The sequence below is a fragment of the Salvelinus namaycush genome, chromosome 13, assembly GCF_016432855.1.
Source record: "Salvelinus namaycush isolate Seneca chromosome 13, SaNama_1.0, whole genome shotgun sequence".
In the NCBI taxonomy this organism is placed as follows: Eukaryota; Metazoa; Chordata; class Actinopteri; order Salmoniformes; family Salmonidae; genus Salvelinus; species Salvelinus namaycush.
In genome coordinates, this window is record NC_052319.1 from 33,838,750 (window position 1) to 33,863,985 (window position 25,236).

The 25,236-nt window shown below is 48.0% G+C and overlaps 1 protein-coding gene across 1 annotated transcript; it reads left to right on the forward strand.

Annotated features, from left to right (window-relative positions):
• The first annotated feature begins 9,609 nt into the window (after window positions 1–9,609).
• Window positions 9,610–15,699, forward strand: LOC120058103 (keratin-associated protein 10-4-like). The gene is made up of 2 exons (XM_039006578.1): window positions 9,610–9,676; window positions 14,105–15,699. Exons 1-2 carry the CDS (start codon window positions 9,610–9,612, stop codon window positions 15,697–15,699), a joined length of 1,662 nt encoding a protein of 553 aa, XP_038862506.1.
• The last annotated feature ends 9,537 nt before the right edge of the window (window positions 15,700–25,236 follow it).

A 25,236-nucleotide genomic window follows, 5' to 3' on the forward strand; every position in this document is an offset into this window, starting at 1 on the left:
GGGAGAGAGAAAAAGAGAGAGACGAGAGAGAGAGAGAGAGAGAGGGGACAGACGGCTAAATGATGCATGTGGCGTGATTAACCAATCGAGTGTTTTAATTTAATGTTGCGTGTTAATGACTGTCTGTCTGAGAGGAACAGAGAGGCCCATGGGCAGGAGAGGAGAGTCTCCCTCTAAAACATAGTTAATCAACTAGTTAATGGACTTTTCTGAGTTTCTGGGTGTTCAGCGCAATTATGCTCTGCTTTTACTTATTTATCTGATGCGTCTCTGCAATGAAACCACATGAGGTGAGAGAAGGGCTGATGCCATCACTCATGACAGTAGCCATATGATACATCAACATCCCTGACTCTCTAATTGTGGGCATCTCAACTTGGGAATTCACCCTGACACCATTCACATCTAATATGATACAGTATTATATGTGCTGTAGTTCATTTCCACGGACAGAGTATTCATACATTTATGATACAGTATTATATGTGCTGTAGTTCATTTCCACGGACAGAGTATTCATACATTTATGATACAGTATTATATGTGCTGTAGTTCATTTCCACGGACAGTGTAACGGTCGTCTTGTGGTGAATGAGCGGACCAAGGCGCAGCGGGTGATGAAGACATAATGAATATTTATTAACAGAACGACGAAACACGAAAACTCTTAAACAAACTACAAAACAAATAAACGACGTAGACTGACCTAAAACATGAGAACTTACAAATACACGAAGAACACACGAACAGGTACAGACTACAAACAAACGCTACAGTCCCGTGTGGTACGAACATACATACAGACACGGAAGACAATCACCCACAAACAAACAGTGAGAACAGCCTACCTTAATATGGTTCTCAATCAGAGGAAACGTCAAACACCTGCCTCTAATTGAGAACCATATCAGGCAACACATTAAACCCAACATAGAAACACAATACATAGAATGCCCACCCCAACTCACGCCCTGACCAACTAAACACATACAAAAACAAGAGAAAACAGGTCAGGAACGTGACATAACCCCCCCCTCAAGGTGCGAACTCCGGGCGCACCACCAAAAGTCTAGGGGAGGGTCTGGGTGGGCATCTGTCCACGGTGGCGGCTCAGGCTCTGGGCATGGTCCCCGTCCCACCATAGTCAATCCCCGCTTTTGTAGCCTCCTCCCAATGACCACCCTCCAAATTAACCCCACTGGACTAAGGGGCAGCACCGGACTAAGGGGCAGCACCGGAATGAGGGGAAGCTCCGGACTGAGGGACGGCAGCTCCGGACTGAGGGACGGCAGCTCCGGACTGAGGGACGGCAGCTCCGGACTGAGGGACGGCAGCTCCGGACTGAGGGACGGCTCTGGCTGGTCATGGCTGGCTGACGGCTCTGGCTGGTCATGGCTGGCTGACGGCTCTGGCTGCTCATGGCTGGCTGACGGCTCTGGCTGCTCATGGCTGGCTGACGGCTCTGGCTGCTCATGGCTGGCTGACGGCTCTGGCTGCTCATGGCTGGCTGACGGCTCTGGCTGCTCATGGCTGGCTGGCGGCTCTGGCTGCTCATGGCTGGCTGGCGGCTCTGGCTGCTCATGGCTGGCTGGCGGCTCTGGCTGCTCATGGCTGGCTGGCGGCTCTGGCTGCTCCTGTCTGACGGAAGGCTCTGGCTGCTCCTGTCTGACGGAAGGCTCTTGCTGCTCCTGTCTGACGGAAGGCTCTGGCGGCTCCTGTCTGGCGGGAAGGCTCTGGCGGCTCCTGTCTGGCGGAAGGCTCTGGCGGCTCCTGTCTGGCGGACGGCTCTAGCGGCTCCTGTCTGGCGGACGGCTCTAGCGGCTCCTGTCTGGCGGACGGCTCTAGCGGCTCCTGTCTGGCGGACGGCTCTAGCGGCTCCTGTCTGGCGGACGGCTCTAGCGGCTCCTGTCTGGCGGGCGGCTTTGAAGGCTCCTGTCTGGCGGGCGGCTTTGAAGGCTCCTGTCTGGCGGACGGCTCTAGCGGCTCCTGTCTGGCGGACGGCTCTAGCGGCTCCTGTCTGGCGGACGGCTCTAGCGGCTCCTGTCTGGCGGACGGCTCTAGCGGCTCCTGTCTGGCGGACGGCTCTAGCGGCTCCTGTCTGGCGGGCGGCTTTGAAGGCTCCTGTCTGGCGGGCGGCTTTGAAGGCTCAGGACAGACGGGCGGCTTTGAAGGCTCAGGGCAGACGGGCGGCTTTGAAGGCTCAGGGCAGACGGGCGGCTTTGAAGGCTCAGGACAGACGGGCGGCTTTGAAGGCTCAGGACAGACGGGCGGCTTTGAAGGCTCAGGACAGACGGGCAGTTCAGGCGGCGCTTGGCAGACGGACAGCTCAGACGGCGTTGGGCAGACGGGCAGTTCAGGCGCCGCTGGGCAGACGGCAGACTCTGGCCGGCTGAGGCGCACTGTAGGCCTGGTGCGTGGTGCCGGAACTGGTGGTACCGGGCTGGGGACACGCACCTGAAGGCTAGTGCGGGGAGATGGAACAGGGCATACTGGACCCTGGAGACGCACATTAGGCCTAGTGCGTGGTGCCGGAACTGGTGGTACCGGGCTGGGGACACGCCTCTCAGGGCTAGTGCGGGGAGAAGGAACAGGGCATACTGGACCCTGGAGACGCACATTAGGCCTAGTGCGTGGTGCCGGAACTGGTGGTACCGGGCTGGGGACACGCATCTCAGGGCTAGTGCGGGGAGCAGCAACAGGATGCACAGGACTCTGGAGACGCACAGGAGGCTTGGTGCGTGGTGTAGGCACTGGTGGTAATAGGCTGGGGCGGGGAGGTGGCGCCGGAAATACCGGACCGTGCAGGCGTACTGGCTCCCTTGAGCACTGAGCCTGCCCAACCTTACCTGGTTGTATGCTCCCCGTCGCCCGGGCTATGTAGGCGAACCGGGGACACCATGCGTAAGGCTGGTGCCATGCAAGCCGGCCCGAGGAGACGCACTGGAGACCAGACGCGTTGAGCCGGCTTCATGGCACCTGGCTCAATACTCAATCTAGCCCGGCCGATACGAGGAGCTGGTATGTACCGCACCGGGCTATGCACACGTACAGGAGACACCATACGTTCTACTGCGTAACACGGTGTCTGCCCGTACTCTCGCTCTCCATGGTAAGCTCGGGGAGTTGGCGCAGGTCTCCTACCTGACTTCGCCACACTCCCTTGTAGCCCCCCCCCAAGAAATGTTTGGGCTTGACTCACAGGCTTCCGTGCTAGTCGCGTACCCTCATAATGCCGGTTCCTCTCTCCGGTTGCCTCTGCTCTCCTAATCGCCTCCAGCTGTTCCCATGGGAGGCGATCCTTTCCAGCCAGGATCTCCTCCCATGTGTAGCAACCCTTGCCGTCCAAAACATCCTCCCATGTCCATTCCTCCTTCGTGCGCCGTTGCTTTCTCCCGTTACACCGCTGCTTGATCCTTTGTTGGTGGGTGATTCTGTAACGGTCGTCTTGTGGTGAATGAGCGGACCAAGGCGCAGCGGGTGATGAAGACATAATGAATATTTATTAACAGAACGACGAAACACGAAAACTCTTAAACAAACTACAAAACAAATAAACGACGTAGACTGACCTAAAACATGAGAACTTACAAATACACGAAGAACGCACGAACAGGTACAGACTACAAACAAACGCTACAGTCCCGTGTGGTACGAACATACATACAGACACGGAAGACAATCACCCACAAACAAACAGTGAGAACAGCCTACCTTAATATGGTTCTCAATCAGAGGAAACGTCAAACACCTGCCTCTAATTGAGAACCATATCAGGCAACACATTAAACCCAACATAGAAACACAATACATAGAATGCCCACCCCAACTCACGCCCTGACCAACTAAACACATACAAAAACAAGAGAAAACAGGTCAGGAACGTGACAGACAGAGTATTCATACATTTATGATACAGTATTATATGTGCTGTAGTTCATTTCCACGGACAGAGTATTCATACATTTATGATACAGTATTATATGTGCTGTAGTTCATTTCCACGGACAGAGTATTCATACATTTATGATACAGTATTATATGTGCTGTAGTTCATTTCCACGGACAGAGTATTCATACATTTATGATACAGTATTATATGTGCTGTAGTTCATTTCCACGGACAGAGTATTCATACATTTATGATACAGTATTATATGTGCTGTAGTTCATTTCCACGGACAGAGTATTCATACATTTATGATACAGTATTATATGTGCTGTAGTTCATTTCCACGGACAGCGTATTCATACATTTATGATACAGTATTATATGTGCTGTAGTTCATTTCCACGGACAGAGTATTCATACATTTATGATACAGTATTATATGTGCTGTAGTTCATTTCCACGGACAGCGTATTCATACATTTATGATACAGTATTATATGTGCTGTAGTTCATTTCCACGGACAGCGTATTCATACATTTATGATACAGTATTATATGTGCTGTAGTTCATTTCCACGGACAGCGTATTCATACATTTATGATACAGTATTATATGTGCTGTAGTTCATTTCCACAGACAGAGTATTCATACATTTATGATACAGTATTATATGTGCTGTAGTTCATTTCCACGGACAGAGTATTCATACATTTATGATACAGTATTATATGTGCTGTAGTTCATTTCCACGGACAGAGTATTCATACATTTATGATACAGTATTATATGTGCTGTAGTTCATTTCCACGGACAGCGTATTCATACATTTATGATACAGTATTATATGTGCTGTAGTTCATTTCCACGGACAGAGTATTCATACATTTATGATACAGTATTATATGTGCTGTAGTTCATTTCCACAGACAGCGTATTCATACATTTATGATACAGTATTATATGTGCTGTAGTTCATTTCCACGGACAGCGTATTCATACATTTATGATACAGTATTATATGTGCTTGTTACGCTCAATGAGGACAATTGTAAGGAGTCAGGCGCAGAGAGCAAAGGTAATGGGGAAAAACCACTCTTTAATGTCCAACCAGATGAACAACGGATAACGTCAAAAGCATTTGGCGTAAAAATCCGACTTGAATAAAGTACACACTGGAAAATAAATCCAGACTGTGGAAAACCCCAACATACACGAACAACCTCATACAAAACAGAAAAGACAAGCCCGCACAAACAGAAACGGGCTAAACGAACTTAAATAGCACCACCCTAACAACCAAACAATAAACATGTGAAATCAATTAGTCAAAACCAAACGAAAAGGAAAAAGGGATCGGTGGCAGCTAGTAGACCGGCGACGACGACCGCCGAGCGCCACTCGAACAGGAAGGGAAGCCACCTTCGGTAATACTCATTACAGTACCCCCCTCCTGACGCGCAGCTCCCGCAGCGCGCCGACGCCGGCCTCGAGGACGCCCCGGGGGCCGAGGCGCAGGGCGATCCGGATGGAGGCGATGGAACTCTCTCAGCATAGATGGATCCAATATATCCCCCACCGGGACCCAGCACCTCTCCTCCGGACCGTACCCCTCCCAGTCCACGAGGTACTGCAGGCCCCTCACCCGGCGTCTGGAATCCAGAATGGACCTTATCCTGTACGCCGGGGACCCCTCTATATCCAGAGGGGGCGGAGGGACCTCCGGAACCTCACCTTCCTGCATGGGACCAGCTACCACCGGCCTGAGGAGAGACACATGAAATGAGGGGTTAATACGATAATACGAAGGAAGTAACAATCGGTAACACACCTCATTTATTCTCCTCAGGACTTTAAATGGCCCTACACACTGCGGACCCAGCTTCCGGCAGGGCAGGCGGAGGGGCAGGTTTCGGGTCGAGAGCCAGACCCTATCCCCCGGTGCAAACACGGGGGCCTCACTGCGGTGACGGTCAGCGCTCTTCTTCTGCCGTCTACTCGCCTGACGCAGAGACTCCTGGACGGCTCTCCAAGTCTCCTTAGAGCGCTGTACCCACTCCTCCACCGCAGGAGCCTCGGTCTGACTCTGATGCCATGGTGCCAGAACCGGCTGGTACCCCAACACACACTCAAATGGTGACATGTTGGTAGAGGAGTGGCTTAGTGAGTTCTGAGCAATCTCTGCCCAGGGGATGTATCTTGACCACTCCCCTGGCCGGTCCTGGCAATACGACCGCAGAAACCTACCCACCTCCTGGTTCACTCTCTCCACCTGCCCATTACTCTCCGGGTGATACCCCGAGGTAAGGCTGACCGAGACCCCCAAATGCTCCATAAACGCCCTCCATATTCTGGAAGTGAACTGGGGACCCCGATCAGAAACAATATCCTCGGGCACCCCGTAGTGCCGGAAGACATGGGTAAATAGTGCCTCCGCAGTCTGCAGGGCCGTAGGGAGACCGGGCAACGGGATAAGACGGCAGGACTTAGAGAACCGATCCACAACGACCAGGATCGTAGTGTTTCCCTGAGAGGGAGGTAAGTCAGTCAGAAAATCCACCGAAAGATGGGACCACGGCCGTTGTGGAACGGGGAGGGGTTGTAACTTCCCTCGAGGCAGGTGCCTAGGAGCCTTACTCTGAGCGCACACCGAACAGGAAGAGACATAGAATCGCACATCCCTCTCCAAGGTGGGCCACCAGTACTTCCCCCTAAGACCTCGCACTGTCCTCGAAATACCCGGGTGACCTGACGAGAGTATACCATGAGCCCATCGAATCAATTGATCACGAACAGCGAGCGGTACATACCTACGCCCCTCCGGGCACTGTGGAGGCGCAGGTTCCTCCCTTAACGCCCGCTCGATGTCCGCGTCCACCTCCCATACTATTGGTGCCACCAACTTGGCCGCCGGAATGATGGGAGTAGGATCGATGGACCGGTCCTCTGAGTCATAGAGGCGAGACAGCGCGTCGGCCTTAGTGTTGAGGGAACCTGGTCGATACGAGATCGTAAAACGAAATCTGGTGAAATACATGGCCCACCTTGCCTGACGCGGATTCAGTCTCTTAGCTGATCGGATATACTCCAGGTTACGGTGGTCAGTCCAGATGAGGAAAGGGTGCTTAGCCCCCTCAAGCCAGTGTCTCCACACCTTCAGAGCTTTAACCATAGCCAACAACTCCCTATCCCCCACATCATAATTCCGCTCCGCTGGCCCGAGTTTTTTCGAAAAAAAAGCACAGGGGCGGAGTTTTGGTGGCGCACCCGAGCGCTGTGAGAGCACCGCTCCAACCCCAGCCTCGGATGCGTCCACCTCTACTATGAACGCCAAAGAAGGGTCCGGATGCGCCAACACTGGCGCCTCGGTAAACAGCACCTTCAACCTACGGAAGGCTCTGTCCGCCTCTGCTGACCACTGCAAACGCACCGGCCCCCCCTTCAGCAGTGAGGTAATAGGAGCTGCTACCTGACCAAAACCCCGGATAAACCTCCGGTAGTAATTGGCAAACCCTAAGAACCGCTGCACCTCCTTTACCGTGGTCGGAGTCGGCCAATTACGCACGGCTTTTACGCGGTCACCCTCTATATCCACCCCCGAGCTGGAAATGCGATAACCCAGGAAGGAAACGGCTTGTTTGGAAAACTCACATTTCTCCGCCTTCACGTACAGGTCATGCTCCAGCAGTCGCCCAAGAACCTTGCGCACCAGAGACACATGCGCGGCGCGTGTAGCGGAGTAGATCAAAATATCGTCAATATACACCACCACACCCTGTCCGTGCAGGTCTCTGAGAATCTCGTCAACAAAGGATTGAAAGACAGCTGGAGCATTCTTTAACCCGTACGGCATGACGAGGTACTCATAATGGCCCGATGTAGTACTAAACGCGGTTTTCCACTCATCTCCCCCCCGAATACGCACCAGATTATACGCGCTCCTGAGATCCAGTTTCGTGAAGAACCGTGCTCCGTGGAATGATTCCATCGCCGTAGCGATGAGAGGTAGTGGGTAACTAAAACCCACCGTGATGGAATTGAGACCTCGATAATCAATACACGGACGCAACCCACCATCCTTTTTCTTCACAAAAAAGAAACTCGAGGAGACGGGTGACATGGAGGGCCGAATGAATCCCTGTCCCAGAGCTTCCGTGACATATGTCTCCATAGCCAACGTCTCCTCCTGAGACAAAGGATACACATGACTCCTGGGTAGTGCAGCGTTTACCTGGAGGTTTATCACGCAATCCCCCTGTCGATGGGGTGGTAATTGGGTCGCCTTCTTTTTACTGAAAGCGATAGCCAAATCGGCATACTCAGCGGGAATGCGCACGGTGGAAACCTGGTCTGGACTCTCCACCGTTGTCGCACCGATGGAAACTCCTACACACCTGCCTGAACACTCATCAGACCACCCCTGTAGAGCTCCCTGTTTCCACGAAATCGTCGGATTGTGAATAGCCAGCCAGGGAATCCCCAGCACCACCGGAAACGCAGGTGAATCGATAAGAAACAGACTAATCCGTTCCTTATGATTCCCCTGCGTAATCATCTCCAAAGGAATTGTGGCCTCCCTGACCAGCCCTGACCCTAATGGTCGACTATCTAAGGAGTGCACAGGGAAAGGGGGTTCTACCTTAACTAACGGAATCCTCAACTTCTGAGCGAGTCCGCGATCTATAAAGTTCCCAGCTGCGCCTGAATCGACTAGCGCCTTATGCTGGAGAGAGGGAAAAAATTTAAGGAAACATATTAACAAAAACATGTGACCAACAGGAAGCTCTGGGAGAGTGTGGTGCTGACTCACCTGAGGTGACCGAGGAGTGTTCTGCCTGCCCTCTCGATTCCCAGATGGACTCCTCCAGCACCGACCGGAAGTGTGCCCTCTTCGGCCACAACTGGTACAGGAGGAGCCTCCTCCGATCTCCCTAGATGCTGCCCCTCCTAGCTCCATCGGGATGGGAGCAGGAGGGTCAGGAGGTGGAACGGACAGGACCCTTTCAGAACGTCCGCGAGCAGCTAGCAGATGGTCTAACCGGATAGACATGTCTATTAGTTCATCCAAACTGAGCGTAGTGTCCCGACAAGCCAGCTCTCTGCGGACGTCCTCTCTCAGGCTACACCTGTAATGGTCTATCAGGGCCCTGTCGTTCCACCCTGCTCCAGCGGCCAAGGTCCGGAAATCCAGCGCGAAGTCCTGCGCGCTCCTCGTCCCCTGTCGTAGATAGAACAATCTCTCACCCGCCGCTCGGCCATCTGGAGGGTGATCGAACACGGCCCGAAAACGGCGGGTGAACTCCGGGTAGTGGCCCCTCGCTGAGTCGGGCCCGTTCCATACCGCATTGGCCCACTCTAGGGCTCTACCCGTCAGGCAGGAGACGAGGACACTCACGCTCTCTTCGTCCGAGGGAGCTGGTCGAACGGTGGCCAGGTACAGATCTAATTGTAGCAGGAATCCCTGGCACCCCGCCGCCGCTCCATCGTACTGACTTGGAGGCGTAATACGCAAAGCGCTGGCACCGGATCCCGCTGGAGGAGATGGTATAGTTGCTGGAGGGAGGGTAGGTGGGGTAGTAGGGAGACCACTCCTCTCCCAACGATCCATCCTCTCCATCATAAGATCCATAGCTGATCCGATGCGATGGAGGATGGACGTGTGATGAAGGACTCTCTCCTCCATCGTGGGGAGAGGGGTGGTCGCTGCTCCTGCTGGCTCCATATGGTGGTGCGGGCTTCTGTTACGCTCAGTGAGGACAATTGTAAGGAGTCAGGCGCAGAGAGCAAAGGTAATGGGGAAAAACCACTCTTTAATGTCCAACCAGATGAACAACGGATAACGTCAAAAGCATTTGGCGTAAAAATCCGACTTGAATAAAGTACACACTGGAAAATAAATCCAGACTGTGGAAAACCCCAACATACACGAACAACCTCATACAAAACAGAAAAGACAAGCCCGCACAAACAGAAACGGGCTTAAATAGCACCACCCTAACAACCAAACAATAAACATGTGAAATCAATTAGTCAAAACCAAACGAAAAGGAAAAAGGGATCGGTGGCAGCTAGTAGACCGGCGACGACGACCGCCGAGCGCCACTCGAACAGGAAGGGAAGCCACCTTCGGTAATACTCGTTACAGTGCTGTAGTTCATTTCCACGGACAGAGTATTCATACATTTATGATACAGTATTATATGTGCTGTAGTTCATTTCCACGGACAGAGTATTCATACATTTATGATACAGTATTATATGTGCTGTAGTTCATTTCCACGGACAGCGTATTCATACATTTATGATACAGTATTATATGTGCTGTAGTTCATTTCCACGGACAGAGTATTCATACATTTATGATACAGTATTATATGTGCTGTAGTTCATTTCCACGGACAGCGTATTCATACATTTATGATACAATTCCATGTTTGTCTTCTTCTTTCAAACACGTTGTTTTGTTGTTGAAATATATACAGTATTCAATGCACCAATGGTTCCACCAATCAGGCCTATGCCGAAGCATTGAGACAGCATCTTGGGTGAACAGAGGGCAAATAGATTACTTTGTGAACACAGACATCTGTATAGAAAATGTTTTTGATTATGCTATTAAGTTGTTATTGGGAGCATTTCTACAGTTACAGACAGATGCTGAGACTCAGATGTTTCACTTTAAAATGTATGTCAAACAAAAACCAATGATTGCAGAGTTAATAAACAAACCATACACCTCTATGCACAAGGATGACTTTTAACTATTTCAAAAGATGCAGATGCGAAGTTGGGACGGCACCAACAGCACAAACCGTCATTCTGTTATCAAACTTGCATGTGCACTGTTCTTTAAATAAATGTGTTTTTGTAAAGATTTTCTGTGGAAATTGTTAAAAGTAGTCCTTGTGCATAGAGATAAATGTTTTTTGAAACTTTGCAATTGGTGGTTTTTGATTAACATACATTTTAAAGTGAAAAATCGGAGTCTCAGCATCACTCTACCATGGAATTGCCCCGAGTCAGGCTGCATTATATTGAGCGGCCCACGTTGTTCAGGCCCATTATGAAACAGTGATCATATTTAGTAGGAGTGTAGGAGTGTAGGAGAGCAGGCTGGGGAGAGAGGAACATGGGGAGGCTCTGTTAATGAATTGGGTGTTTGAGATCGTAATGCAAATCTAACTAAGACGGCAGGGTGCATACACAGACACACACACACGCACACACACACAGTAGGCTGTGACGCATCCCTCTAATAGGTGAATCAGTCATAATACTGCCTAGCTGTCGACACACACACACACACACACACAGACACACAGACACACACACAGACACACAGACACACAAAAAAGACACACACCCATACACACATCCCACTACGCATTCAACCAAATGATTTGAAGAATGAGCATATTCACTTTCATGTATTATTAGAATGATTGATATCAGCTGCTGTTCCCACACATTCTGTCTGTCTGGGACGCTGGCAATTAAACTGAGATCATAGTGCTACATGCAGAGGGAGCATGATCAATTAAACTGAGAGCATAGTGCTACATGCAGAGGGAACATGATCAATTAAACTGAGAGCATAGTGCTCCATGCAGAGGGAGCATGATCAATTAAACTGAGAGCATAGTGCTACATGCAGAGGGAGCATGATCAATTAAACTGAGAGCATAGTGCTACATGCAGAGGGAGCATGATCAATTAAACTGAGAGCATAGTGCTACATGCAGAGGGAGCATGATCAATTAAACTGAGATCATAGTGCTACATGCAGAGGGAGCATGATCAATTAAACTGAGAGCATAGTGCTACATGCAGAGGGAACATGATCAATTAAACTGAGAGCATAGTGCTACATGCAGAGGGAGCATGATCAATTAAACTGAGAGCATAGTGTTACATGCAGAGGGAGCATGATCAATTAAACTGAGAGCATAGTGCTACATGCAGAGGGAGCATGATCAATTAAACTGAGATCATAGTGCTACATGCAGAGGGAGCATGATCAATTAAACTGAGAGCATAGTGCTACATGCAGAGGGAGCATGATCAATTAAACTGAGAGCATAGTGCTACATGCAGAGGGAGCATGATCAATTAAACTGAGAGCATAGTGCTACATGCAGAGGGAGCATGATCAATTAAACTGAGAGCATAGTGCTACATGCAGAGGGAGAATGATCAGTAACTCTGATGGTACATTTATATCAGGCTCTCACACACACATACACACACACACAAACACACACATTAAACTCAACACTCTTGCTCATGAATATGTTATGAGGTCTACTAGATATATGAAGTAACGTTGTGATAATGAATGTATGGGTACAAGCTCAGAGCTGCTGGTGTGCAGAGAGCCCTCTTCAGGCACCCTACTGGTTAGGTTGCTCCTGTTACTGGCCATAACCCTTCCAGTTAGCATGAACCATGCCCTGCTGTCAGGGTGTTTAACTTATTCTACACTGGAAGGTAGCAAGGGTCTCCTGCGGGGTGGGCTATGGATTGTTATGGTATAGCTGTGCTAATGGGAAGCTACAGCCACACAAACATAAACACACAAGAACGCAGACTCTTGCACACACTAATATAAACATACACACACACCTACACACACACACACACAGATATATACACACACTAATATAAACATACACACACACATAGATATATACACACACTAATATAAACATACACACACACATAGATATATACACACACTAATATAAACACACACAGAGATATATACACACACTAATATAAACATACACACACACCTACACACACACACACAGATATATACACACACTAATATAAACATACACACACACCTACACACACACACATAGATATATACACACACTAATATAAACACACACAGAGATATATACACACACTAATATAAACATACACACACACCTACACACACACACACAGATATATACACACACTAATATAAACATACACACACACCTACACACACACACACAGATATATACACACACTAATATAAACATACACACACACATAGATATATACACACACTAATATAAACACACACACACAGATATATACACACTAATATAAACATACACACACACATAGATATATACACACACTAATATAAACACACACACACAGATATATACACACTAATATAAACATACACACACACATAGATATATACACACACTAATATAAACATACACAGAGATATATACACACACTAATATAAACATACACACACACCTACACACACACACACAGATATATACACACACTAATATAAACATACACACACACCTACACACACACACACAGATATATACACACACTAATATAAACATACACACACACCTACACACACACACACAGATATATACACACACTAATATAAACATACACACACACATAGATATATACACACACTAATATAAACATACACACACACCTACACACACACACACACAGATATATACACACACTAATATTAACATACACACACACCTACACACACACACACAGAGATATATACACACACTAATATAAACATACACACACACCTACACACACACAGATATATACACACACTAATATAAACATACACACACACCTACACACACACACACACAGATATATACACACACTAATATAAACATACACACACACCTACACACACACACATAGATATACACACACACTAATATAAACATACACACACATAGATACATACACACACATAGATATATACACACATAGATATATACACATAGATATATACACACATAGATATATACACATAGATATATACACACATAGATATATACACACATAGATATATACACATAGATATATACACACACACATAGATATATACACACATAGATATATACACACTAATGCTGCTAATGTTCTGCAGACATGCAGACCTCCGACACAACATCTTTTCTGTTGTTCAAGAGCACTTAATTAAGGTTAAGCTCCCAGCTCTTGATTGTCTGATCAATATGTAATCCCTGCTGAAATGTAGATTATCATAATTGATTAGGACCAGAACTAATTGCGGTTGTGTTAAATGTAATTTCATTTTTGAGATATGATGATTGTGTTAAAAGATTACATGAGAAACATCATATGTTGATGTTGTTTTCATCATGAAAACGTTAAAGGCAGAAGGCAGTGCTTTAAGCTGTGACTTTAAGACTGCTGTGACGATGACTGCTGTGATGATGACTGCTGTGATGAGGACTGCTGTGATGAGGACTGCTGTGAAGATGACTGCTGTGAAGATGACTGCTGTGATGATGCCTGCTGTGATGAGGACTGCTGTGATGAGGACTGCTGTGAAGATGACTGCTGTGAAGATGACTGCTGTGATGAGGACTTCTGTGATGAGGACTGCTGTGAAGATGACTGCTGTGAAGATGACTGCTGTGAAGATGACTGGTGTGATGAGGACTGCTGTGATGAGGACTGCTGTGAAGATGACTGCTGTGATGAGGACTGCTGTGAAGATGACTGCTGTGATGAGGACTGCTGTGAAGATGACTGCTGTGAAGATGACTGCTGTGAAGATGACTGCTTTGATGAGGACTGCTGTGATGAGGACTGCTGTGAAGATGACTGCTGTGATGAGGACTGCTGTGATGAGGACTGCTGTGAAGATGACTGCTGTGATGATGACTGCTGTGATGAGGACTGCTGTGATGAGGACTGCTGTGAAGAGGACTGCTGTGATGAGGACTGCTGTGAAGATGACTGCTGTGATGATGACTGCTGTGATGAGGACTGCTGTGAAGATGACTGCTGTGATGATGACTGCTGTGATGAGGACTGCTGTGATGATGACTGCTGTGAAGATGACTGCTGTGAAGATGACTGCTGTGATGAGGACTGCTGTGATGAGGACTGTTGTGATGATGACTGCTGTGATGAGGACTGCTGTGATGAGGACTGCTGTGAAGATGACTGCTGTGATGAGGACTGCTGTGATGAGGACTGTTGTGATGATGACTGCTGTGATGATGACTGCTGTGATGAGGACTGCTGTGAAGATGACTGCTGTGATGAGGACTGCTGTGATGAGGACTGCTGTGATGAGGACTGCTGTGATGATGACTGCTGTGATGAGGACTGCTGTGATGATGACTGCTGTGAAGATGACTGCTGTGAAGATGACTGCTGTGATGAGGACTGCTGTGATGATGACTGCTGTGATGAGGACTGCTGTGATGATGACTGCTGTGAAGATGACTGCTGTGATGAGGACTGCTGTGATGATGACTGCTGTGATGAGGACTGCTGTGATGAGGACTGCTGTGATGAGGACTGCTGTGATGAGGACTGCTGTGGTGAGGACTGCTGTGATGATGACTGCTGTGATGAGGACTGCTGTGATGAGGACTGCTGTGAAGATGACTGCTGTGATGAGGACTGCTGTGATGAGGACTGCTGTGATGAGGACTGCTGTGATGATGACTGCTGTGATGAGGACTGCTGTGATGATGACTGCTGTGAAGATGACTGCTGTGAAGATGAATGCTGTGATGAGGACTGCTGTGATGAGGACTGTTGTGATGATGACTGCTGTGATGAGGACTGCTGTGATGATGACTGCTGTGAAGATGACTGCTGTGATGAGGACTGCTGTGATGATGACTGCTGTGATGATGACTGCTGTGATGATGACTGCTGTGATGAGGACCGCTGTGATGAGGACTGCTGTGATGAGGACTGCTGTGATGATGACTGCTGTGATGAGGACTGCTGTGATGAGGACTGCTGTGATGATGACTGAAGGCACTTGGTGAGAAGAAGGTGCATTTGCATACATTTATATGTCAACGTTACTCTTCTTCAGTTCTCTCTCTAATGGGTTGTTGTCAATACTGGCATAGTATAGATGAATAGTACCTACACTGTGTGTGTGTATGTGTGTGTGTGTGTGCGTGTGTGTGTGTGTGTGTGTGTGTGTGTGTGTGTGTGTGTGTGTGTGTGTGTGTGTGTGTGTGTGTGTGTGTGTGTGTGTGTGTGTGTGTGTGTGTGTGTGTGTGTGTGTGCGTGTGTGGGTTTGCGTGTGTACATGCCTTTGAGTCATTATGGCTTTGACAATAAAGAAAATCCACCCAAGGAGAAGCAGTGAGTGGCATCTGCATCTGATGTTATAAGGGTAAGATATGTACAAATAAGCCCATTTCCCCAATGCCCAAGAATTACAACTGAGACCAATCATCCTAAATACTGTGAGGGGGTAGAAAGAAGAGACATTCAACCTATGCATGGGCACCCTTGTGTATGTGTAACCGGTGCTGTACTGCATCGCTGTAACTCTGCGTTGTGTGTGGTTGATTGAGACTATAGACGTGGACTTTGGAGATCAGGTTGTTTTAATGAATCAGAATACACTCTCTGCATCCTGCATCCAAAAGAAAATTAAACATTTGTAGAGCACATATGTTCTGCGAATCGTCGCCTCTTTCTACACAGATGCACAATACAAGGGACTGGGATCATTCGAGGAGCTAGCCATCGTTCACACATACAATAGCCTGCTAATACCTTAGCTAGCTATTAACCACATGTTGAATTCAGAATGTTAATATCATGCTAAAAAGTACAATTACAAGTGCATCTTAACAATACCATCCACTTATGAGTAACATCTAAATATACAACATTATTCATGAACAAAACACTGTGTGTATGACTTTGTGCTTAAAAGAATCAAACTTTTTCTGAAGACGACAAGACGACCTCTCATAGTGGATCAAAATTATTTATGCACGAGCACGCAGGGAAAAACGTAAGTACACTCTCCCCTACTCCCAGAATGCAGGCATGCATAATAACAAATCAACATTCCATATTAAAATATGAACCTGGTGAAATTCAGAAAGTACTTCAACAACTGTTAAATATGGAATATACAGTGAGCTCCAAAACTTGCCCAAGCCCCCCCCCCCCCCCCCCCCCCCCCCGCTTCTCCTTCACCCAAATCCAGACAGCTGATGTTCTGAAAGAGCTGCAAAATCTGGATCCCTACATATCAGCTGGGCTAGACAATATGGACCCTCTCTTTCTAAAATTATCCGCCAAAATTGTTGCAACCCCTATTACTAGCCTGTTCAACCTTTCTTCCTGAGATCCCCAAAGATTGGAAAGCTGCCGCGGTCATCCCCCTCTTCAAAGGGGGAGACACTCTAGACACAAACTGTTACAGACCTATATCCATCCTGCCCTGCCTTTCTAAAATCTTCAAAAGCCAAGTTAACAAACAGATCACCAACCATTTCGAATCCCACCGTACCTTCTCCACTATGCAATCTGGTTTCCGAACTGGTCATGGGTGCACCTCAGCCACGAGCAAGGTCCAAAACGATATCATAACCGCCATCTATGAAAGACAGTATAGTGCAGCCGTCTTCATCGACCTGGCCAAGGCTTTGGACTCTGTCAATCACTGCATTCTTATCGGCAGACTCAACAGCCTTAGTTTCTCAAATGACTGCCTCGCCTGGTTCACCAACTACTTCTCAGATAGAGTTCAGTGTGTCAAATCGGAGGGCCTGTTGTCCGGACCTCTGGCAGTCTCTATGGGGGTGCCACAGGGTTCAATTCTCGGGCCAACTCTTTTCTCTGTGTATATCAATAATGTCGCTCTTGCTGCTGGTGATTCTCTGATCCACCTCTATGCAGACGACACCATTCTGTATACATCTGACTTTGGACACTGTGTTAACAAAACTCTAAAAGAGCTTCAATGCCATACAACACTCCTTACGTGGCCTCCAACTTCTTTTAAATGCTAGTAAAACTAAATGCATGCTCTTCAACCGATTGCTGCCCGCACCCACCCGCCTTACTACTCTGGACGGTTCTGACTTAGAATATGTGGACAACTACAAATACCTAGGTGCTTGTTAGACTGTAAACTCTCCTTCCAGACTCACATTAAGCATCACCAATCCAAAATGAAATCTAAAGTCTGCTTCCTATTTCGCAACAAAGCCTCCTTCACTCATGCTGCCAAACATACTCACTTCATAATCATCGCCAAACCCACTGGCTCCAGCTCATCTACAAGCCTCTGCTTGGTAAAGCCCCACCTTTCTCAGCTCACTGGTCACCATAGCAACACCCACCCGTAGCACGAGCTCCAGCAGGTATATTTCACTGGTCATTCCCAAAGCCAACACTTCCTTTGGCCGCCTTTCCTTACAGTTCTCTGCTGCCAATGACTGGAACGAATTGCAAAAATCCCTGAAGCTAGAGACTTATATCTCCCTCTCTAACTTTAAGCATCAGCTGTCAGAGCAGCTTACCGATCAATGTGCCTGTACACATCCAATCTGTAAATAGCACACCCAACTACCTCATCCCCATATTGTTATTTATCTTCTTTCTCTTTTGCACACCAGTATCTCTACTTGCACATCATCATCTGCACATCTATCACTCCAGTGTTAATGCTAAATTGTAAATATTTCATCTCTATGGCCTATTTATTGCCTTACCTCCCTAATCTTCTACATTTGCACACACTGTACATAGACTTTTCTATTGTGTTATTGACTGTGGGTTTGTTTTTGTGTAACTCTGTGTTGTTGTTTTTGTCGAACTGCTTTGCTTTATCTTGGGCAGGTCGCAGTTGTAAATGAGAACTTGTTCTCAACTGGCCTACCTGGTTAAATAAAGGTGAAATAAAATAATTTAAAATAATACAAATAAAGTATTGGGACAGTGACACATGTTGTGTTGTTTTGGCTCTGTACTCCAGCACTTTGGATTTGTGACAGCACTTTTTTTTACATAGTCTCCACATTTTAGTGGATCCGAAGTATTGGGACAAATTCACTAATATGTGTATTGAAGTAGTCGAAAGTGTAGTATTTAGTCCTGTGTGTATGGAATATATTACATATTTAAGGGGTGAGGGGTGGTGGAGGGGGTGATTAGACATTTTTGTTTTTTGGGTGGACTTGGGGGGTAGAGGGGAGATGTGATAGGATTAGGATTATGACAGGCAGGTGGGAGGATGGGAGTTGGGTGGAGATATGTGGGGGTGTGGCAGATAAGGCAGGTAAGAGATGGGACAGGTGGGTTCAATATTGAGTGGTAGATATGAGGTCATAGAAAGCTGTGCAGCAGAAGTGTCACGTTCCTGACCTGTTTTCCATTGTTTTTGTATGTGTTTAGTTGGTCAGGGCGTGAGTTGGGGTGGGCATTCTATGTTATGTGTTTCTATGTTGGGTGTAATGTGTTGCCTGATATGGTTCTCAATTAGAGGCAGGTGTTTGACGTTTCCTCTGATTGAGAACCATATTAAGGTAGGCTGTTCTCACTGTTTGTTTGTGGGTGATTGTCACTGTGTCTGTGTTTTGTTGCACCACACGGTACTGTCTCGTTCGTGCATTCGTTTTTCCTGTTCGTGCGTTCTTCGTTTCATGTAGTTCTCATGTTCAGGACTGTTTAGTTCGTTTTGTTATTTTGTAATTTCTAAAGTGTGCTTCGTCATCGTTATTCTTTTCTTCATTAAATTCATTATGTATTCATCACCCGCTGCGCCTTGGTCCGCTCATTCACCACAAGACGACCGTTACAGAATCACCCACCAACGAAGGATCAAGCAGCGGGTTAACGGGCAACAGCGCAAGAAGGAGGAATGGACATGGGAGGAAGTTTTGGACGGCAAGGGTTGCTACACATGGGAGGAGATCCTGGCTGGAAGAGATCGCCTCCCATGGGAACAGCTGGAGGCAGTTAGGAGAGCAGAGGCAACCGGAGAGAGGAACCGGCGTTATGAGGGTACGCGGCTAGCACGGAAGCCTGTGAGTCAAGCCCAAAAATGTCTTGGGGGGGGCTACAAGGGAGTGTGGCGAAGTCAGGTAGGAGACCTGCGCCAACTCCCCGAGCTTACCGTGGAGAGCGAGAGTACGGGCAGACACCGTGTTATGCGGTAAAGCGCACGGTGTCTCCTGTACGTGTGCTTAGCCCGGTGCGGGTTATTCCACCTCCCCGCACTGGCAGGGCTAGATTGAGTATTGAGCCGGATGTCATGAAGCCGGCCCAACGCATCTGGCCACCAGTGCGTCTCCTCGGGCCGGCATACATGGCACCAGCCTTACGCATGGTGTCCCCGGTTCGCCTACATAGCCCAGTGCGGGTTATTCCACCTCCCCGCACTGGTCGGGCTACGGGGAGCATACAACCAGGTAAGGTTGGGCAGGCTCAGTGCTCAAGGGAGCCAGTACGCCTGCATGGTCCGGTATATCCGGCGCCACCTCCCCGCCCCAGCCCAGTACCACCAGTGCTTACACCACGCACCAGGCTTCCTGTGCGTCTCCAGAGCCCTGTTCCTCCTCCACGCACTAGCCCTGTGGTGCGTGTCTCCAGCCCATTACCACCAGTGCCGGCACCACGCACCAAGCCTCCTGTGCGTCTCCAGAGCCCTGTTCCTCCTCCACGCACTAGCCCTATGGTGCGTGTCTCCAGCCCATTACCACCAGTGCCTACACCACGCACCAAGCCTCCTGTGCGCCTCCAGAGTCCTGTGCGTCCTGTTGCTGCTCCCCGCACTAGCCTGAAGGTGCGTGTCCTTAGCCCGGTACCTCCAGTTCCGGCACCACGCACCAGGCCTACAGTGCGCCTCAGCCGGCCAGAGTCTGCCGTCTGCCCAGCGGCGCCTGAACTGCCCGTCTGCCCAACGCCGTCTGAACTGCCCGTCTGCCAAGCGCCGCCTGAACTGCCCATCTGTCCTGAGCCTGCAAAGCCGCCCGTCTGTACTGAGCCTGCAAAGCCGCCCGTCTGTACTGAGCCTTCAAAGCCGCCCGTCTGTCCTGAGCCTTCAAAGCCGCCCGTCTGTCCTGAGCCGCTATAGCCGTCCGCCAGACAGGAGCCGCTAGAGCCGTCCGCCAGACAGGAGCCGCTAGAGCCGTCCGCCAGACAGGAGCCGCTAGAGCCGTCCGCCAGACAGGAGCCGCTAGAGCCGTCCGCCAGACAGGAGCCACTAGAGCCTTCCGCCAGACAGGAGCCGCCAGAGCCGTCCGCCAGACAGGAGCAGCAAGAGCCTTCCGCCAGACAGGAGCAGCCAGAGCCTTCCGCCAGACAGGAGCAGCCAGAGCCTTCCGCCAGACAGGAGCAGCCAGAGCCTTCCGCCAGACAGGAGCAGCCAGAGCCTTCCGCCAGACAGGAGCAGCCAGAGCCTTCCGCCAGACAGGAGCAGCCAGAGCCTTCCGCCAGACAGGAGCAGCCAGAGCCTTCCGCCAGACAGGAGCAGCCAGAGCCTTCCGCCAGCCATGAGCAGCCAGAGCCTTCCGCCAGCCATGAGCAGCCAGAGCCTTCCGCCAGCCATGAGCAGCCAGAGCCGTCAGCCAGCCATGAGCAGCCAGAGCCGTCAGCCAGCCATGAGCAGCCAGAGCCGTCAGCCAGCCATGAGCAGCCAGAGCCGTCAGCCAGCCATGAGCAGCCAGAGCCGTCAGCCAGCCATGAGCAGCCAGAGCCGTCAGCCAGCCATGAGCAGCCAGAGCCGTCAGCCAGCCATGAGCAGCCAGAGCCGTCAGCCAGACATGAGCAGCCAGAGCCGTCAGCCAGCCATGAGCAGCCAGAGCCGTCAGCCAGACATGAGCAGCAAGAGCCGTCAGCCAGCCATGAGCAGCAAGAGCCGTCAACACTCTATTGATGTACATCTTTGTAAGGAAGGGCTGTGAACAATATCGTACAGCAGTGGAGGCTGGTGAAGAGAGGACGGCTCATAATTATGTCTACAATTGAGTGTAATGGAATGGTATCAAACAGATGAAAACCATGTGTTTATATACCATTCCATTCACTCCATTCCGGCCATTATTATGAGCCATCCTCCCCTCAGCAGCCTCCACTGTTGTACAGTTACACCTGTCAACCTTTGATATGGTATGTGCCTGACATCAAGGATAAGCATTAGTGCCACAGTGTCATGCAACACATGTTGCAAGGTTCAAGGTATGGTTACCAAAGCAACCAGGAGTGTGATGTGTGACAGCACAGCTATAGACATACACTTTCTTTCAGGGAAGCGTGAGGTTTAGTTCACTAAGCGTAAAGTCAAGGTGAATCGATGGCATTGATACAGTTTGAGGCCATTCTGTTCCTCTTCCTTCCATTTCAAAGGCATTTACTTTCAACTTTCAACGATCAAAGGCTTTAAAATAAATCTTGACTATACTATAATCTCTCCCAATTTAAGTTGTCAGGCTCTCTCTCTCTCTCTCTCTATTCCTCTAATTACTCTGCCGTGCCCCCCTGCTTACCTAAATAGGAAACGCGCACACACACACACACATAAAACACACACTTTCTGCCTTTCAGAACCCCTTTTGAAACACTTATCTGTTTTGTTTGTCAAAGTGATTTCCTTTGTTAGTTCCCTTTTCTGTGAGCGATGACATTTTGAGTTTGAGTTATGGGAACGTAACACTACAACGGCGCAGGTTGGGGCCCCCTATGGAAAATGAACTCCAGATTAAAATCAAAGGAGCTCTCATCTCTCCCCCTCTCCTGAAGAGAAATAACAAAAAATAAAGAGATGATTAGGGATAACCCAGCCAAGCCTCTTAATCTGGATACAAAAGATCCTTCACATCAGAGGTTACCCTAGTTGAAGAAAGAGAGAGATGGAAAGAGAGAGGTAAAAGATGCAGTAGTAGAGGTCATTAGCAGATGTATAGAAATAAAGGAACAGAAGGGAAGAAATGAAAATAAAAACATAAAGCAGAGAGATTGACGAATCCGTATTGGGTTAAAAGAGTGCATATGGCTCTCTGCCTGTCTCTGTGATTTAAGTGGTTTTAGGTGACAAGTTACCACACCCCTTCCTAACACTTACAGACCGGCTTCCACCTTGAAAATGCCACAAAAGAACAGTCACACAGTAGTGTGTGTGTCGTGTGTGTCTTTTTGACTTGACATTAAAAAGGTGTTTCACACATTCACCCATTTTAAATGGATTTAAAGTCACGCATTGAATATAGAAGAGATTTCGAAATGTGTTTTGTCTTAACTAAAGCAAAGTTCTCTGTTTCACAGTCTTCCCCTGAATAAAATTGTAAAATGTATATCTCAACATCTTTACTTTGAAGAAAACATTTATGTTAATGTTATTCTAAGGAGCATTTGTCTATTTCCACTGGAGGTAGTCTTTAAAAAGACTCCACTCCAAATAATGTGTTCCTTATCCTGAACTCTCTCCAGGGAATTATAGAAAGCACACTTATCATAACATGGATTCGTCGCCCTAAAACTAATTCTGATTTACCATAATCACCTGGGGTGAAGGTAAAACAATACTCAATATGCCACCTCGCAATAGGAATACCATTACTTTAGTAGTCTAGTCACGGTAGTACACGGCAACAACAACAACAACACAACTTAACCTAAGGGGCATACAAACCAGTTTACATTCTATTCTACAAGGACCCTGTGCATTATCCTGAACCCACAATGAAATATTCAATGTGTTCTTGCTGAGAGGTTGAACTTAATTAAATTACAATGGTCTTTAGTTTGTTTCCAAATAATACAAGAAAGAGAGAAAATGAAAATAATAACTTTATTGTCCATCCAGCATGAACATTTTTCTTTGGCATCACCTTCATTAAAAGAATCACATACACATACATTCTCACATCATACACATTTAAACCAGTCAGTCCATCATGTTGCATATGTAACAGTATAACTTTAGACCGTCCCCTCGCCCCGACCCGGGCGCGAACCAGGGACCCTCTGCACACATCAACAACAGTCGCCCACGAAGCGTCGTTACCCATCGCTCCACAAAAGCCGCGGTTTCCCCTCTGCAAGGGGAAACCCTACTTCAAGTCTCAGAGCAAGTGACGTAACCGATTGAAACGCTATTAGCGCATACCCGCTAACTAGCTAGCCATTTCACATCCGTTACACATACACTAACAACATAGAGGACATTAATTAATACATTCACTCACAACTGTCCCCAACTGCACTAGATAGATAAGTACATATACAGATACAATTCACTTTGCATCTAGTACATTCTTTTCTTTAGTACATTCTTTTCTTTAGTACCTTCTTTTCCAGTACCTTCTTTCTGGTTGCCTTGTGGAACAGAATGCTCAACTGTGCCTGTGGTCAGCCAATTACTTTGCTGGCTGTGTTTACTATTCTGGTCAGTTTGCTTTTGCTCCTCACGCTCAGATTACCATATCAGACTGTCATATTGAACGTGAGGATGCTCTCCACCAAGCTGCTGTACACCCTCTCCAGAAGATCCTGGCTGACCCCAAACCCCTTTCATTTCCTGATTAAGAACAGGCGTTGGCTTGCTTTTAAAAAATACAGTCTGAATTCTCTGTAAAACTCAGCTTATTATCGATTTGTGTGCCTAGGTATTTAAAACACTCAACCACCTCCACTGGTTGGTTGTTCAGAGAGAGTGGTTGGGACATTGGTAAGTTGTTGCCATTGATGATCAGCACCTTTGTCTTTTCCACGTTGATGTGGAAGGCACTTGACCGACACCATTCTTGAAAGTTGTTGGTCTGTTTAAAATAGCTGTCCCCATCTGACGTAGCATCTTTAAAAAGAGTCCTACCAGAGCCATGTCATCCGCGTACTTGAAAAGCCTCACATTGTTTCCTCGGATGTTCATCTTGTTAGTGTAGATAGAGAACAACAACGGTGAAAGGACACACCCCTGGGGCGCCCCTGTGTTCAGGGTCAGTTCATCAGAGAGAGATCATGTTTTTGTTATTCTGTTGTGTTGTGTAATGCCTGTCAGGTTCATAGGAGTCAGGGGATGTGGACCTCAGTGTGGTAAGAGGGGTCAGAGGTGACTCTAAACTTGGAGTAAAAGGTTTCCGACACCGAGGGAAAGGCCAGACACGTATCCCAGATACCACACATCTAACCACAGAGGATCAGAGTTACCCTCAGCTGTTCTCTCCTATGTCTGAGTAACAGGAAATACCCTCTCACACCCCAGGTTATGTAAACATGTGGTACACACACTTCCCTCACATATCTCTCCTGAGAGCTGCAGTTGCCCTCCATTGCCTCAGCTGTTCTCCACCACCTCTGTGTGAGAGGAGAGGCACTCTCACACCCTTGGTTACGTAAACATAAACAAACGTATGTTTAGACATTACACACACACACACATGCATACGTATATACAAATGTCGGACCTTAATTTGAGCCAGTTTGCTACAGCAGGGAAATTATCCTGCAGCAACAGGAAATGTGAATTATTATATGGATTATAATTAATGGACATTTTTGTAAGGGTTGTTACATTTTTCGTGAGGAAAAATGAAGT